Source organism: Pristiophorus japonicus, chromosome 8 (assembly GCF_044704955.1).
Source record: "Pristiophorus japonicus isolate sPriJap1 chromosome 8, sPriJap1.hap1, whole genome shotgun sequence".
NCBI lineage: Eukaryota > Metazoa > Chordata > Chondrichthyes > Pristiophoridae > Pristiophorus > Pristiophorus japonicus.
The window spans coordinates 92428525-92444227 of NC_091984.1; the positions used below are offsets into that span (position 1 = coordinate 92428525).

Genomic DNA, 15703 nt, shown 5'->3' on the forward strand with positions numbered 1-15703 from the left:
TTTTATCTGATTTTTGTTTTGTTGGTTATATACACAACTATTTATTCAAACTGTTAAGGAAACTATAAAAACTCAAGAAAATGTACTGAAAAAGTGAGAGACATTTTGCAGATGGCATCTTTTAAAATGCCTTTTTCCAGCCCCACCCCTTTTCCTCTACTCTACTACCACACAGAGCAACCACTTTGTGTATCCGATGGGGCAGCTTATCCACTGTGTTAAATTCAGTGGTTACAATTTGCACATTTTATCTTTTGTTAAGAAAAAAATTTAAGAAAAGGGGGCGATGTGGTGGGGGAGGAGGATATCTCTATCTGGTTGCTTTCTTATGCATTCAGAGGTATGTCTTTTAGAATGTTTTTACAATTTTGCTAAAATAGTGAGCACAAAAATTCCTTCCACTGTGGTTACCATGGAGCCCAATTTTGGCCATAACTTGCTCCAATTTTTTTGGAGTATGTTGGTTTTTCTGGCGTAAGTTAAAAAATGCCATTTTCCCCAATAAACTTGCTCCAGAGTAACTCAGTTAGGTACGATTATTTTTAGTTGAGTTTTTTTTCCCCAAAAGGGGGCGTTCCCAGCCATTTACGCCAGTTTTGGCCATTTATGCCACTTTGGCCAGCTAAAACTTACTCCAAACCGACTTAGGTCAGTGTATGTGGCCAGCTCTGAAAAACATTGCGGGCAGTTAAGAATTCGGCGCAAGTTAGTACATTTAAAGCACCAAGATTTATAAAGCACGAAACAAAGCACAAAAATAAGCATTCAATAACAAATAAAAAATAGAAGGAAGCTGAGGACCTGCACCAAGACTTACAAGGCACTAAACAAAACACAAAAAGTAATAAGCAATCAATCAATAACAAATAAAAAATAGAAGTCCTACCTTTATGCCAGAAACAAGTTTTTTTTTAAAAACAGATCTCCCCCCCCCATTCAAAACACTCTCCCCCCCTCCCCCGTCATCAAAATTCTTTCCCCCCCACCCCACCCCCCCCCCCCATCAAAACTCTCCTCCTCCCTCCTCTCCCCTCTCTCCCCAATCAAAACTCTCCTCACTAAACAAAGCACAACCATCAATAAATAAAAATAAAACTAAAGTCCTACCTCGGCCCGGGAAGTCAGCAGGCTGGCCAGTCGGTGCGGGAGGCCACTCAGCCGGGGATAGAGGCTGTGAGCATCAGGTCCTGCTCACAGCCGGCAGGACATGCTGGGAGGGTGAGGAGCATGCGCGCAGACTCCACTGCGCATGCGCGCAGCTGCCGTCAAGTGTTTTCTGCGCTGGGTTGTTGCTCCGACCCCCCACTGCATTATGTATGCCACGCTAGGACATGGGAGACTCGGCAGAGTGGGCAGGATGGGGCCACTTTTTTTCGGCGCCATTTCCAGCGTGCAAAGTCGCCGCATTAAGTGCACTGAAAAAAGGGGTTGGGGAAAATTGGGCCCAATGTCTCTAATACATAGTGACCAGGGAAATTGTTCCCAATCCTTTCAAACTATGGAATATGGTGCAAAGATGTAAAAGAACATTTAAGAAAAAAAATTAGGATTAAAGGAATATTACTTTCAAAATAAGGAAAGTACAGATGTCATTTCAATTTAGTCATTAACATGTTGAATAGAATAAACACTCACTAGTACTAGGAATACATTTAGTAAATGAAGGCTGGAGAGATACAATTGAGGAAGAAACGATATGTTCATTTGTACATTAAGCAGAAGTAAATAGGAAGCAAGATACTCTGACCTACCTCCAAAGCTTTATCTCTCTCCTTGATACGCTCTCGGAGCTTATCTACCAGCGCATCTCTTTCTTCTCCACTTTGCTCCTCGTTCTGCTGGCATTCAAAGAGTTCAATATATTGCTGTGAACATACAAAGAAAAATCACTGGAACAAAGATTGCATAACAACAGAATCTCTTAATCTTGAACACCTGGCTGTGATTCCAGTCCAGGCTGCTGAGATGAAAATCTCCTTTCGACAGTGGCTGGTAAAGAATCCAAACGAAAAGAGCTGGGAGGTGTAAACAAAAAAATCAGCCAGGGTTCTTGCTTGTGATTGCTATCCAGTGCTCCCTCTTGGAAAGTGTGTGAGAGAATACTGAATAAGACTCAGCTGTGATGCCATCACCAGTTGAATAACCTGCTGAAACTCACAGTATAGCTCACACAAGAATGAAGAATGGGAATTTCGAGAAGGTACCAGAGGGCTACCAGTATCAGTGGTACCATATCCCAGCAAGATTTGCCAACTTTAATAGAAATGGCGAGGGATTGGAAAACATCCTGTGGAGGGGATGAATTAAATGGAGGGGAAAAAGAGTATTTATTTGTAAGGCAAAGAATAACTGGATTGTATTGTTGTGAGTTTCCAGGATTGGGTGCCTCTTTGTACCTGCAGAAAGTGCTCTTTGTCATGTAATCTCTCTTTCAGGCACTGGATGTTCTCCCCCTGGACATGGACTTCACGCTGATGCTCTCTCTCTAGGGCTTGATAATGCTGTTCCTTCTCCAGGAGCTCCTGTCGGACCTGTTGCAGTGTGCTGCGCAGCTCCTGAACAAACCACAGAGAGCTAAAATTACTCACAGCTTGCCACAAGATTAATGCAGATTCTCTGCATCAGTTAGCAATCGAACGAACCGTATAGTATAATTAATTTTACGTATATGCTACAAGGCTAAAATAAATCAGTACTATCGTGGACCCAGAAACAGCAAGAAAGCAGTCGAAAATCCACATCCTCAGCAGACACAGTGATTTTTAATGAATCAGTGCAAGAAATTTGACAGTTGTGAGACTTGGAGGTACAGTCTGTTAATACACTGCTCTTCACCTCAAGGACTGGTTTCAAATCCAGACCAGTCCATGGTTTGAAAGTCTCTTTTGTCTCCGGCAGTATCAACCCCGTTCCAAGTGTTTTTTGGCACTACTACTTGGCACAAACGGGCAATCTGAGTCAGAAAGACTGGAGGGGTTGGTACAGATGATGGAAAAAGTTAGTTACACCGATAAATTAGAAGGTACTCTTCTGTGGTGGGAACCGAGGCAGAATACACAGATTACTACTCTACATCCAGTGGGCTGCAATTCCTGCTCTAGTAATGCTTGCTCCTGTCATCGAGTGTCTTCCCTCCCCAATACAGACATACCAAACAAAAGGCAAAAAGCAATCTGGGCCAGAAAAGAATCTTAGCCAACATGATGCATGCAAGGAAAATGCACCCTTGGAAAATCAAGATGTCATTCAAAATAAAATACCAAATGCTTACTTGGTTGTGTCTGATGGTAGCCTCCTTCTGCTGATGCATCTCCTGCAGTTCAGTCTCAATCAGTTCTTTCCTCCGTCCGACTTCAGCCAGCTCATTCTCCTTCTGGCGTATTAGTCTCTGCCTTCGCTGTAACTCCAGTTGATTGGAAAAGGATGTGCTCTGTAGTTCCAGTAGCTCGACCTGTTGGGCATGTGCTGGTGCCGTCTGTCCATCAGTACTCTGACAGGATGCACAGCGCTGCAACCCAGAGGAAACAGAAGTGTGTATGGAGTGAAGTGACACGAGAAGTAGGGAATATACATAAGCAATAAAAAGGCAAAAAAGGCTTTTTCATCTTTCAAATTGTTGATGGAATTCTTTATATCATCCTTTCTTATTTCAACACCTAGTAAAATGATTCCTTCTCCTCCTTGCACACTCCCTCCAATGTCACGACAAAGAGGTCAAGCAAGTAGACTACTCCCAGGCTTCTAATTCCATCACCGTTGACACAGTGGTAATGCCTTCTCCACTCTAGCGACTTCAGCATATATCTAGTCTTACACTTTAATGCAGTCCTGAGGGAGTGCCATCTTTCAGATGAGATGTTAAACCGATGCCCCGTCTGCTCTCTCACTATCTGAAGAAGGGTAGGACAGGTCTCGCAGTGTCCTGGGCAGCAATTATCCCTGAACCAACAGCACCAAAAAATAGATTATTTGGTCATTTATCTCATTTTTGCTTGTGGGATTTTGCTATGCACAAATTTCCTACTCTACGATAGTGATTACATTTCAAAAGTATTTAATTGGCTGTGAAGCACTTTGGGATGTCCTGAGGTTGTGAGAGGTGCTATGTAAATGCAAGTTCTTTCTTTCAATGTGAATGCTCAACTCTGACAAACTATTTACTGCTCTGATGAGATCATTAGCAGCCTCTCATCACTAGAAGATGAAATCACGCTACTCAGGTAAATGGTCAAAGCCAACGCAGCAGGGCGTTGTGATTATTTTGAGTGTTATAACAGAAAATGTAATTTGCATGAATTATTATTGTTTGCAATCAACACAACTAAAAAAATGATAATTCGGTCATTTATCTCCTAACTGATTGTACATGATTAACTACTGGAAAATAATGATCACATCTTAATTTTAAAATTCTCCCTGGGGACAGTGTCATAACCACTGGCAAGCTTCTGGTACCCCATGCAAGTGAGTATTCTTCATGTGCAAATCTAGAGAATGAGTATCAGTGGTGTTCGATAGGCAACAATTAGGAAGATAAGAACATAAGAATTAGGAACAGGAGTAGGCCATCTAGCCCCTCGAGCCTGCTCTGCCATTCAATAAGATCATGGTTGATCTGGCCATGGACTCAGCTCCACTTACCCACCCGCTCCCCAGAACACTTAATTCTCTTATTGGTTAAAAATCTATCTATCTATGATTTGAATACATTCAATGAGCTAGCCTCAACTGCTTCCCTGGGCAGAGAATTCCACAGATTCACAACCCTCTGGGAGAAGAAATTCCTTCTCAACTCGGTTTTAAATTGGCTCCCCTGTATTTTGAGGCTGTGCCCCCTAGTTCTAGTCTCCCCGACTAGTGGAAACAACCTCTCTGCCTCTATCTTGTCTATACCTTTCATTATTTTAAATGTTTCTATAAGATCACCCCTCATCCTTCTGAACTCCAATGAGTAAAGACCCAGTCTACTCAATCTATCATCATAAGGTAACCCTCTCATCTCCGGAATCAGCCTAGTGAATCGTCTCTGTACCCCCTCCAAAGCTAGTATATCCTTCCTTAAGTAAGGTGACCAAAACTGCATGCAGTACTCCAGGTGCAGCCTCACCAATACCCTGTACAGTTGCAGCAGGACCTCCCTGCTTTTGTACTCCATCCCTCTTGCAATGAAGGCCAACATTCCATTCGCCTTCCTGATAACCTGCTGCACCTGCAAACTAACTTTTTGGGATTCATGCACAAGGACCCCCAGGTCCCTCTGCACCGCAGCATGTTGTAATTTCTCCCCATTCAAATAATATTCCATTTACTGTTTTTTTTTCCCAAGGTGGATGACCTCACATTTTCCGACATTGTATTCCATCTGCCAAACCTTAGCCCATTCGCTTAACCTATCCAAATCTCTTTGCAGCCTCCCTGTGTCCTCTACACAACCCGCTTCCCCACTAATCTTTGTGTCATCTGCAAATTTTGTTACACTACACTCTGTCCCCTCCTCCAGGTCATCTATGTATATTGTAAACAGTTGTGGTCCCAGCACCGATCCCTGTGGCACACCATTAACCACCGATTTCCAACCTGAAAAAGACCCATTTATCCCGACTCTCTGCTTTCTGTTAGCCAGTCAATTCTCTATCCATGCTAATATATTTCCGCTGACTCCGCGTACCTTTATCTTCTGCAGTAACCTTTTGTGTGGCACCTTATCGAATGCCTTTTGGAAATCTAAATATACCACATCCATCGGTACACCTCTATCCACCATGCTCGTTATATCCTCAAAGAATTCCAGTAAATTAGTTAAACATGATTTCCCCTTCATGAATCCATGTTGCGTCTGCTTGATTGCACTATTCCTATCTAGATGTCCCGCTATTTCTTCCTTAATGATAGCTTCAAGCATTTTCCCCACTACAGATGTTAAACTAACCTGCTTATAGTTACCTGCCTTTTCTCTGCCCCCTTTTTTAAACAGAGGCTTTACATTAGCTGCTTTCCAATCAACTGGTACCTCCCCAGAGTCCAGAGAATTTTGGTAGATTATAACCAATGCATCTGCTATAACTTCCGCCATCTCTTTTAATACCCTGGGATGCATTTCATCAGGACCAGGGGACTTGTCTACCTTGAGTCCCATTAGCCTGTCCAGCACTACCTCCCTAGTGATAGTGATTGTCTCAAGGTCCTCCCTTCCCACATTCCCGTGACCAACGAGAGCACTGGCCAATTCTATTTCCCTCCCTAACCCAGAAGCTTGTTGTGAGGGTGCTGCAGTTTCTGGTCTCAGTGTTACTCAGAGTTAGCAGACTGACCACCCCCACTGAGATCAGCTCACTCAGAACCACCACTGAAATCAGCTAACTCAAAATCCCCACTGAGATCAACCAACTCGGTACTCTGACTGAGACCACCTGCAATCTTTCTGGCCTGTGTGACTCAGCAACATACCAAGCAATGCACTGAAGCACGTAGCTGTTTGAGCCCCTTGTTTCCCAGATTTCTTTTACTAAAATGAAAGAATAGAAAAATAAACAAAATATATCAAGAGATGATGGTAGGATTACGGTTTTAAAAACCTGTGGATTATAGAAGAATAGAAACTGAGGAACATAATGGATTCCATGGTTTTGAGGTCCTGGGAAACAATGGGTTATATTAAGAGATGGTGGATGTATCTTGATATCAACATGATGGAATAACAGGAAGGCCAAAGCATATCTAGGATAATGTACTTGGAACTTGTAAGGAATGAGCGAGGAATACTTATTTGGTGCTGATGAGGAACATAGCATAATCTTGGAGGAGCACAAAGTAGAGAACTTTTGACAAAATTAGTGAAAGGCAAGAAAGGGTTGAAGTACAGAGCGTGCAGTCCAAGGCAATTTAAGTTATCCTTATACTCGTTGCCTACCTTCAGGTTTTCAAACTGACTTCTGTGAAGCATCTCCCTCAACTTGGCCTGAGTCTCATTCTGGCCATCGATTACACGATAAAGCTCTTCAACCTGAGGCGGGGGGGGGGGCGGCGTGGAAAGTGACAAAGATACTGGAACTTCAAGGTCACAAAATACACTGGTATTATTATCATGTGAAAAACCATCCATAGGCTGCAGGCTGTTATTGCTAGTCTTCAAGAGAGCAGATTTCCTCTGTTGTTATTTCTGGTATTAGAATATAGCTATGATTCCCCTAGAAGCAACAAAGTTAGAAAATCTTCCCACTATATCACAATTTTGCGAACACATTTCTCCCATTTGGAAATGACACTATCACATTCATCTGACATTCCTTTGTCTCGGATTCTAATGGAGGCATTAATATGTTTTTGTTTGAAATTAGTTAACAACTCTGCTAAAATAGTAGAATGAGGAATGTTATCTGGATGCAATTTGTCCACTGATATCACCAGCAATCAAGTTTAGGTTCAAATTTTAAAAGTGAACAGGTAAATAAATGCAAGTTTCTCAATGTTCCAATGGAACTCTCCAAATTTAGGAAAATTACCCAACCCCTCTCCAAGCCCTAAAGTTTACTTCCTCCGGACCCAATCTGGGTCCCTTTCAGCTCAAATTGAAATATGCTCAGGTTTGCAGAGCTGTTGCATTGTGAGTGGCTTAGCCAGTCACATGATGTCCACAAGACTCAACAAAACCAGAGTCAGTTGGGTCTAGGTCATCCACGATGAGGTATGCAGTTGTGAGCCGAGTGGATGAACTGGTAATGTGTAGTGTGATTGTTAAACCTTTGTTAATAAACCAACTAGTTCTTAATAGTAATGTGTTGCTATGAATTCTTAAGCGAAGAACACATGAAGCAAATACATTATATTTATGTGCATACAGTATACAGCCGGAATTACAATCCTGTTCCAGAATTGACTGCATAGGCTGTAAGTTCCATGAGATACTTGGCAGCTATCCTGAAGTGAAACCAAATTTGGAATTCTGCTGATACTGGGCTTTTCCAATTTTAAAAAAAATCAGCATGCTGAAGTGTTAATGAAATAAATGAAACATTTTATGCTTTTACCCACGTCCTTGCCTTGCAGTGCACATCATGAGCACACTAACCTACTGCGCCAACAGCCACCTCTCTTTAACCAAGGCTAACAACCGTAACTACACTTCAAAAGAACTTCATTGGCAGTAAAGCGGTTTGGGTCACCCTGAGGTTGTGAAAGGCTCTATATAAAATGCAAGTTTTTTTTTCTAATATTTCTAAGATGAATTTTCCAAGGCTTCTGAATTAATCTGTCTCTGCAATTATGTGAGGCTCTGCTGTCAGAGTGGAGCCTCACTAGCAAAGCGCACGGGTTGGAGATCGGCCTTGAACACTATAGTCTGATTATTTTACCATTCTCACTGCTAGCGAGACTGCACCGGCACCAGGCTCTTAGATAATTGCTCCTGCAGTGTCAGCTCTGACTTGTGTAAAAGTGCTGTATAATTCCGAGCAGTGAGGGGTTGAGGGCAGACATAATATTCAAAATTATGAGGGATTTTGATAGAGCAAGTAAGGAGAAATTGTTTCCTCTGTCAAGTGGGTCACTAACCAGAAGTCACAAGTTAAAAATAATTGTTATCAGAGCTAGAGGGGAAATGAAGACAAATGTTTTTACACAGAGCGTTGTTAAGATCTGGAACGCACTAGCTGAAAGGGTGGTGGAATCAGGTTCCGTAGCAACTTTCAAATGAAAGCTGGACATGTAGTTGAAGAGGACTAAATTGCAAGGCTATTTGGATCCGACAGGTCCAAAGGCCTCCTTCTGTGCTGTAAGATTCTATGGCCCAGATTTTGCAGTCGGCAGCGTAATTTAGGATTATGCCGCCAGCATCCGAACTGATTACGCACTTACCTGATGCGAGGCCCCAAATGAAAAGTTGCTGTCAGGTGCTGCAGAGTTGAGCGCAGCGTAGTGGCCCACGGATCCCAGGGGCGTACCGTGCATGCAAGCGTACCTGGGATCACGTGGGGCAGTGCTCCAATCAAGAAACAGAAGCACTCTCATTCTCCCCCACTAGATACTGTGGTATTTTCTGGGGAGAATATGCAGCTAATGTTGATAAATGTTTTTATGCATTTTGTACCATGAAATTTCACCTGAAGATACAGCGAGGGTAGTAAGGGAAGTGTTTTATTTTTAATTTGCAAAATTCTCAATTCCCTGAACAGCTTCTCACTCTACCCAGTCTGGATTTACATTCCTTTTATATGTTTAAACAAAAAAAACATCAGATGAAGATTTTTTTCTTTGACAGGTGTCCCCTTACGCTGTGCAAACAGGTTGCTGTGCCTGTTTACACCAGCCCTAAAAGTTTTGTATGTAATTGCTAGCCAGTGGTGGGCAATTAATGCAACTCTGTCAGCAATTAGGATTTCAATGTCGGAACAGATGATCTGTCAAATTGGAACTTGACAAATTGCAAGTTTGGGAAATCCCGAACTTACTGCCCATTTCAAAAGGTGGTATAATGGCAAACTAAGAGTTCGCTATCATACCTACTGCAGATTCTATAGCTTCACAAATTTCTCGATCCTTCCAGTCAACTCTACACATGACATTTCTCCTCCCAGACCCATATTTACCTCCTTCTCCTTGTTTTTCAGAGCCTCGGTCAGCCCCAGCTGAGTACGGTCCTGCTTCTGTGCTGCGTAGCGCACTGCCTTCAGTTCACTTTCCATTTCACGTAGATTCTCCTGCAACATCTGGGGGAAATGGAGTAACGGGAGATTTACCACATGCACAAAGCATTACATGATGGGAGAATGTTCTTTTTTGTTATAACCTTTCCTATCATCCATCACTTCTGGTAGCATGCCAGCTCACCTTGTTGGCAGACTCGGTCTCCTGGATTCTGTCCTGCAACCCATGTACTTGGACCTGAGCTTTCTGCAGTTCAGTGACGCACTGTCCGGCCGCTGACTCATACTGGTTCAACTGCTGCTGCTGCTCCTCAATCAAGTTCTGGGGAACAAACGGTTAAACATTTATTTAATTGGTCAAATATTCCAGCACCGTGTCGATGTAGTTTCAGTCAGCCCATATCTGCCCAAAACTCTATATATTCTGTGGTTAACTGTTTCCATTATTTCACACTACCCAATGTGTCTGCCCAGAGTAAATCAATGAATTTTAAAAGAATTCCAGATAACAAATAAACACTGACTGAAACACTGCCTTAGGCCTCACAGTGTGATATACTTCACGTGGTTATTTTTAATGTTTGGGCATTGGTGCAGGGGACAATTTATTTCAAAGTGTAATGCAGATCAGGAACTGAGAATGTTGAAGCATTTAAATTCAGTGGGAAAATGTAGTTAGGCAGTCTGTAAGAAAGTTCAGTACTCCATGTCTATCACATACAGGGGCCGAAATTCAGCCTCCCAATAAGGCCGGTTACCAGTGGAAAACAGCAGCCACACGGCAGCTGTCGAACTGCCGCCACTCGCGAAATTCTCCTCGGTGGTTCCCACTTTTGCTCCACTGCTGCCGAACTCTCCTAAGTGCATCATCAAAGCGCGCACCGCCGAACTCCTGCCCCGTAAGCAAAATTCATCTAAAAAAATGTTGCGGCCATCATGCGGTGCCCCCAATAGTTTTTTCTGTCGGTGCACTGTGTTTGTAGTGTGTGCAAAATGGCCATGCGGCCGCCATTAAAGGGGAGGGCACACTGCCGCGGCCGCCATTTTTTTTTTTGTCAGCCGACTGCCAGGTCGGCCCAGCAGTTATGCCCCCAGGTTCGGCCGGGCCGCCAACAGGCAGCCTGGCACCCCCTCTTGGGTGCCAGGCTGCTGGCCCAACCCAAAGCCTCCCTGTTAGCCCAGTGGACCTAACTAAAATAATTACAGAACTCGCAGTGGCTCTCCCCTTTAAGTGAAGGGGAGAGACGTGGTGATGCGCCAGCTTGATGACGTCATTAGCGCTATGTTGATGACTGACAATGCCGGACACTCTGCTCACCCCACACTTCCGCCCCTCTAATGACGGACATTGCGCTCCCGCCCCCATTATGACCGACATCCGACCCACTTAAAAAAAAAAGACAAAGAGCTGAATTTTACATAAGAGGCCACCGCATCCACCGTGGTGGTGAAAACACAGGAAAACCGGTAAGTGCAACCTATTTCCGGCGGGGGTAAATTTCGGCGCCACAGTATCATAATGGGGAACTGATGGCACTGAGGAAAAAGAAAAATCACAGCAACTACTCTGTAATTCACACACTAACACAGCCTGATGTATAAATATTCAACAATGTGGGACATGCTCACCTGCGGTCCATGTTGCCCCCACGCATATCTGAGTTACTGAAACCCAATCAGCAGCGGGAACCGTGGCTATTTTCTCCCTTCCCCAACACAACCACTGTGGCCAATTACTGCTCCTGTTGAGATCCGCTAACTCAGGCCAAACTATGCTTCGAAGCTGGGTGCTATTTGCCCTATATGGCTGTGTCACCCCAGGCATTGTATTTATCTACGGAGACAGCAGGGCGCTCCAAATTAATGCTGATTTATCAGCTAGAGCACAGGAAAAGGTACTGTGGAATACAAGTTAAATGTCACTCATTTAAGTTGACCATCGGTAGTTTATGGCTTTTTCATTCTCAGCTTGCGGTAGCAGTAAACATGGGCCACAGCCAGGTGATTGATATCATTAAATGGAAAATGATCACTGATATTGTTAATTAATAATAAAACAAGATGCACCGACAACAGGGGTGTTGCAGCACTACTATACTTAGCCAGAACAGTATGAAGTAGCACAGCAGGCATTTCAAAATTCCCATGCACACCAGCTGACCTGCTGCCCTCCACCACCGCCACCCCCAGCCTCCTGGCCCCGAGACTCAAACACAGACACGGACTTTGTAGGCATCACTACACGTGCTGCTTCCTATCCTGAGTTAGCGTTTTAATCAAACAAAATGGCATCACCCACATGAGAATGGAAAATATCCAAATCCTGGCAATGCTTAAATAACTTTGCAGGCAATTGTGTACGCTGTACCTCCCTAACCCCATGGCAGTAGGACATCTCTGCACCCATAACACCTTGTTATAATTCCGCATGCTCTAATAGACAGCTGGAAGTTTAAAATCTTTAAAGATCACAGAAAAATTACGACACCGAAGGAGGCCATTCGGGCCATCTTGCCAAGTATCCTGTAGCAGAATCACTCGAAGGTTGCCAGCATTTGTTAAATCCAAAGTCAAACAATGGCAGGCTAGGGCAGTGGAAATGTGAAATCACACCTCGAGTTCAGAGGTTTGTTTGGTTGCTGTTACAACCCTTAATAACAAGGGGTTCTACATCATAAAACATAGAAGTAGATAAACTCCAAATTTTAAAATCCTCTTCACATTTCCACTAAATGCTGAACCAGACGTAGGTGGCAATCCTCAGGGCCTGGGAACAATATAGATTATTGGACATCAGTGGTAGTGTGCAGCTCAGACCAGCTCCTCTACTGAGTGGTGGAGGTGGTGTGATGGCACACAGCTGTTACTGATCATTGAGTGGGAGATGGGGGGCATGGGTAACTATAAGAAACAGAAGGAAAAGGAGAGACCGAGAGACATCCGAGTGTTCAACATGGCTGATGTTCTACATGTGACACCTGGAACTATAACAAAAGGACCTGTTTACCACTAGGGTGGCAGAAAGGTCCCAGCGGGTTTGTGAGCATTAGGTTGTTTTCCGTTTCTTAATTTTCAGTGAAGATAGGACCTTCTATTTTTTTCTCTTTGTCTCCTTTCTTGTTCTTCCCAGCCTATACACCAACTGTGTACGAAGGAGCAGGCATGCAATCTCACCCTGCCAATGCCGCTCTTCAGCCCACCAAGAGCCCTGGTTACTCCTGTCCTAATTGCCATCCTCCTGTGGCAGCATGACGGAGATCTGCTACTGTCATGAAGGGAAACTGTACACAAAGACTGATAATGTTCCATCACTCTCCTGCTCAACTTTGGACTCAACGCTAACTCTACGACTCTCTTCCAGTGCGATTCTGCAACTGGGTACCAAGATACTGCGACTTGCCCTATCAGCAATTTTAATTATTCCACCTCATAAGTGGTCCATGTTTCCAGCTACTGTCCACTTGAATTTTTTCTTATTTTATCTGCGTCACTGCATTGATCATAAGGCTACATTCTAATATACGATGACTGTATGTACCTTCTAACATTGAAAACAGTTGTAATAAATGTATCTTGTATCTATACAGCAGTTACGACACCGGCTTAGTGGAAGGATCCATCTGTAATTTACAAGAACAGAAAATGCTGGAAATGCACAGCAGGTGAAGAAAAAGGCAGGTTAATGTTTCAGGTGATAGCCTTTATCAGAACACCTGAAAGAGAAAAATAGGTTAACCTTTCAGATACTTGATGGTCTGTGCATTTCCATAATTTTCTGTTTTCAGAATTGTGCTCCTTTTACCTCTGTAATCTGTGTCTTATTGGGTTTGCCCACAACTGGTCACTCTACAGCCTCTCAGTGCTGGTGGGTCAGTAGCATTTGCAGCACTATCACACAGAGGACTCTGCCAGCCAGGTAATTGGCCAAAGCTACTGCAGAAAAGGACAAAACCGCCAGTTCAATCATTTCTATAAAGGTCACACTTCTCCTGAAATTCATACAAGATACATCTCCAGAGCCTGGGGCCAACCTCTCCAAGTAGGTCACTGCATGATCCTCGGCTAGGCGGTCGTGTTCCCTCAAGTGTACATTTGTGAAAAATAGGCTAGAAGTAGCTTATCTGAAATGGCTGTTAAGACCTTGAATGAGCTTTCTGTTTATTTTGTCTGTGTCAATGCTGCTGAACTGACTGTTCTGCCTTCACTTATCATTTGTCTCATACACTGCTGGAGCCATAGACTGCCCAGTTGCTTACTGTTCCAGTCCCTTCCCATATCAAACACAGGAACCAGTCAACTGTGACCTGACTTATTCATATAACTGTATTAGGAAGGCAAGAGCAGGCAACTTTACTAATGGATAATTAGCACCTCTAAAAAATTATCAAAAAGGGTCAAACTTCACCAACAAAAGCTCATGTAAAGCAAAGTAGTAACTTATTTAGTTTGGAGATTATCGCACTAAAATGAGATAAGATTATGCACACATTAATGCGGTAAAATTGTTTTAAAAAATCCACAGCTTCCTTGGTGGCTCAGTCTGGAAGTACACTGCTTGCTGTGGTCCTGCGTCATGCAGACCAGGAAGATCCCCAGGTTTGATCCCTGCTCTGTACTGACCAGGGTAACGGTAAGGATGTTACAATTGAACTTAATGACCACAGGCTATAGAGAACAGGAGAAATACCACTTTGCTATCAGTAAATGGGCATATGTGGATGTTGGCACTGGGTAAATGATTGGGTTCACTGAGATGCCTCTCTCATGTTGAAGAAGCCTGCCAACAATTCACTATCTAGGCCCACACAGGAATGCCTGCACGCTCCCGTTCAACTGTACCACAGCATATATCACTAGCTTCAGGAGGAGGGCAGGAAACTGGATATGGCAGCAATGCAATGTGATCAGAACTAGTCAGTCCAGTGATTAATGGATAGCTTTACTGACAGATGCCCCATGCATTGCTCAAAGTGTCTTGGAGTTTATGGTGCTGCAGTGGAGAGGAAGAGGGTGCGGTTGAAGCAAGAAATGATTTAGAAAAAAGTATTTGTGGTAAGTGCTGAAGACAAGGTTAAACTTTTTTGAAAAAATAATTGGTTCCTGACACTATGAGTCAATAAGCATATTTTGGGTTAAAAACAGAAAATGTTGGAAACACTCTCTACAGATGCTGCCTGACCTGCTAAAAGAGAGTTAATGGGCCCCAAGTTTCCACATGATTCGCGCCTGATTTTTAGGAGCAACTGGTGGAGAACGGACTATTTTAGAAATCGCAATTCTCCACATTTTTTTTTCTGCAGTTCTAGTCAGGTAGAACAGTTCTAGTTTAGAACAGAATTTTTTCTTCAAAAGGGGGTGTGTCCGGCCACTGATGCCTAATTTGAAAGTTTCCACAGTGAAAACGTACTCCAAACTAAAGTAGAATGGAGCCAGTGAAGATTTTTGTAGAACTGAAAAAACCTGTTCTACACATTAAAAAATCAGGTGCAGGTTACAAATTAGGCGTCCAGAACGTGGTGGGGGGGGGAAAGGGAACTCATTAAATTCGACAATAAATCCTTATTTATACTTCTACAAATATTATACAAATAAATCCAACCTGAATAAACATTTATAAGCCAAGAAAAGATTAAATAAACCATCTTCCTACCTGTGTGAAAGTGCTTCAGCCAGGGAGAATTCTGCAGCCGTGCGTGCCGCTGAGCGGGGGGGGGAGAGAGAGAGAGAGAGAGAGAGAGAGAGAGAGAGAGAGAGAGAGGGAGGGGGGGGTGAGAGAGAGGGGAGGGGGGGTGAGAGAGAGAGAGGGAGGGGGGGTGAGAGAGAGAGAGGGAGGGGGGGGGAGAGAGAGAGAGGGAGGGGGGGGGGGGGAGAGAGAGGGAGGGGGGGGGGAGAGAGAGAGGGAGGGGGGGGGGAGAGAGAGAGGGAGGGGGGGGGGGGGAGAGAGAGAGGGAGGGGGGGGGGAGAGAGAGAGGGAGGGGGGGGGGAGAGAGAGAGGGAGGGGGGGGGGAGGAGAGAGGGAGGGGGGGGGAGAGAGAGAGGGAGGGGGGGGGGAGAGAGAGAGG

The 15703-nt window shown here is 43.9% G+C and overlaps 1 protein-coding gene across 9 annotated transcripts in view; it reads right to left on the reverse strand.

Annotated features, from left to right (window-relative positions):
* The window catches only part of pde4dip (phosphodiesterase 4D interacting protein), a 310412-nt gene that overhangs the window by 157790 nt on the left and 136919 nt on the right, over positions 1-15703 (reverse strand). For all 9 annotated transcript variants that reach the window (XM_070887097.1, XM_070887096.1, XM_070887095.1 and 6 more), the window contains 6 exons: positions 9826-9963; positions 9585-9704; positions 6911-7003; positions 3272-3508; positions 2397-2555; positions 1752-1865 (listed from right to left, as the gene is read on the reverse strand). In XM_070887097.1, the coding sequence (XP_070743198.1) occupies positions 1752-1865; positions 2397-2555; positions 3272-3508; positions 6911-7003; positions 9585-9704; positions 9826-9963 (861 nt within the window). The remainder of the gene's footprint in view (positions 1-1751; positions 1866-2396; positions 2556-3271; positions 3509-6910; positions 7004-9584; positions 9705-9825; positions 9964-15703) is intronic.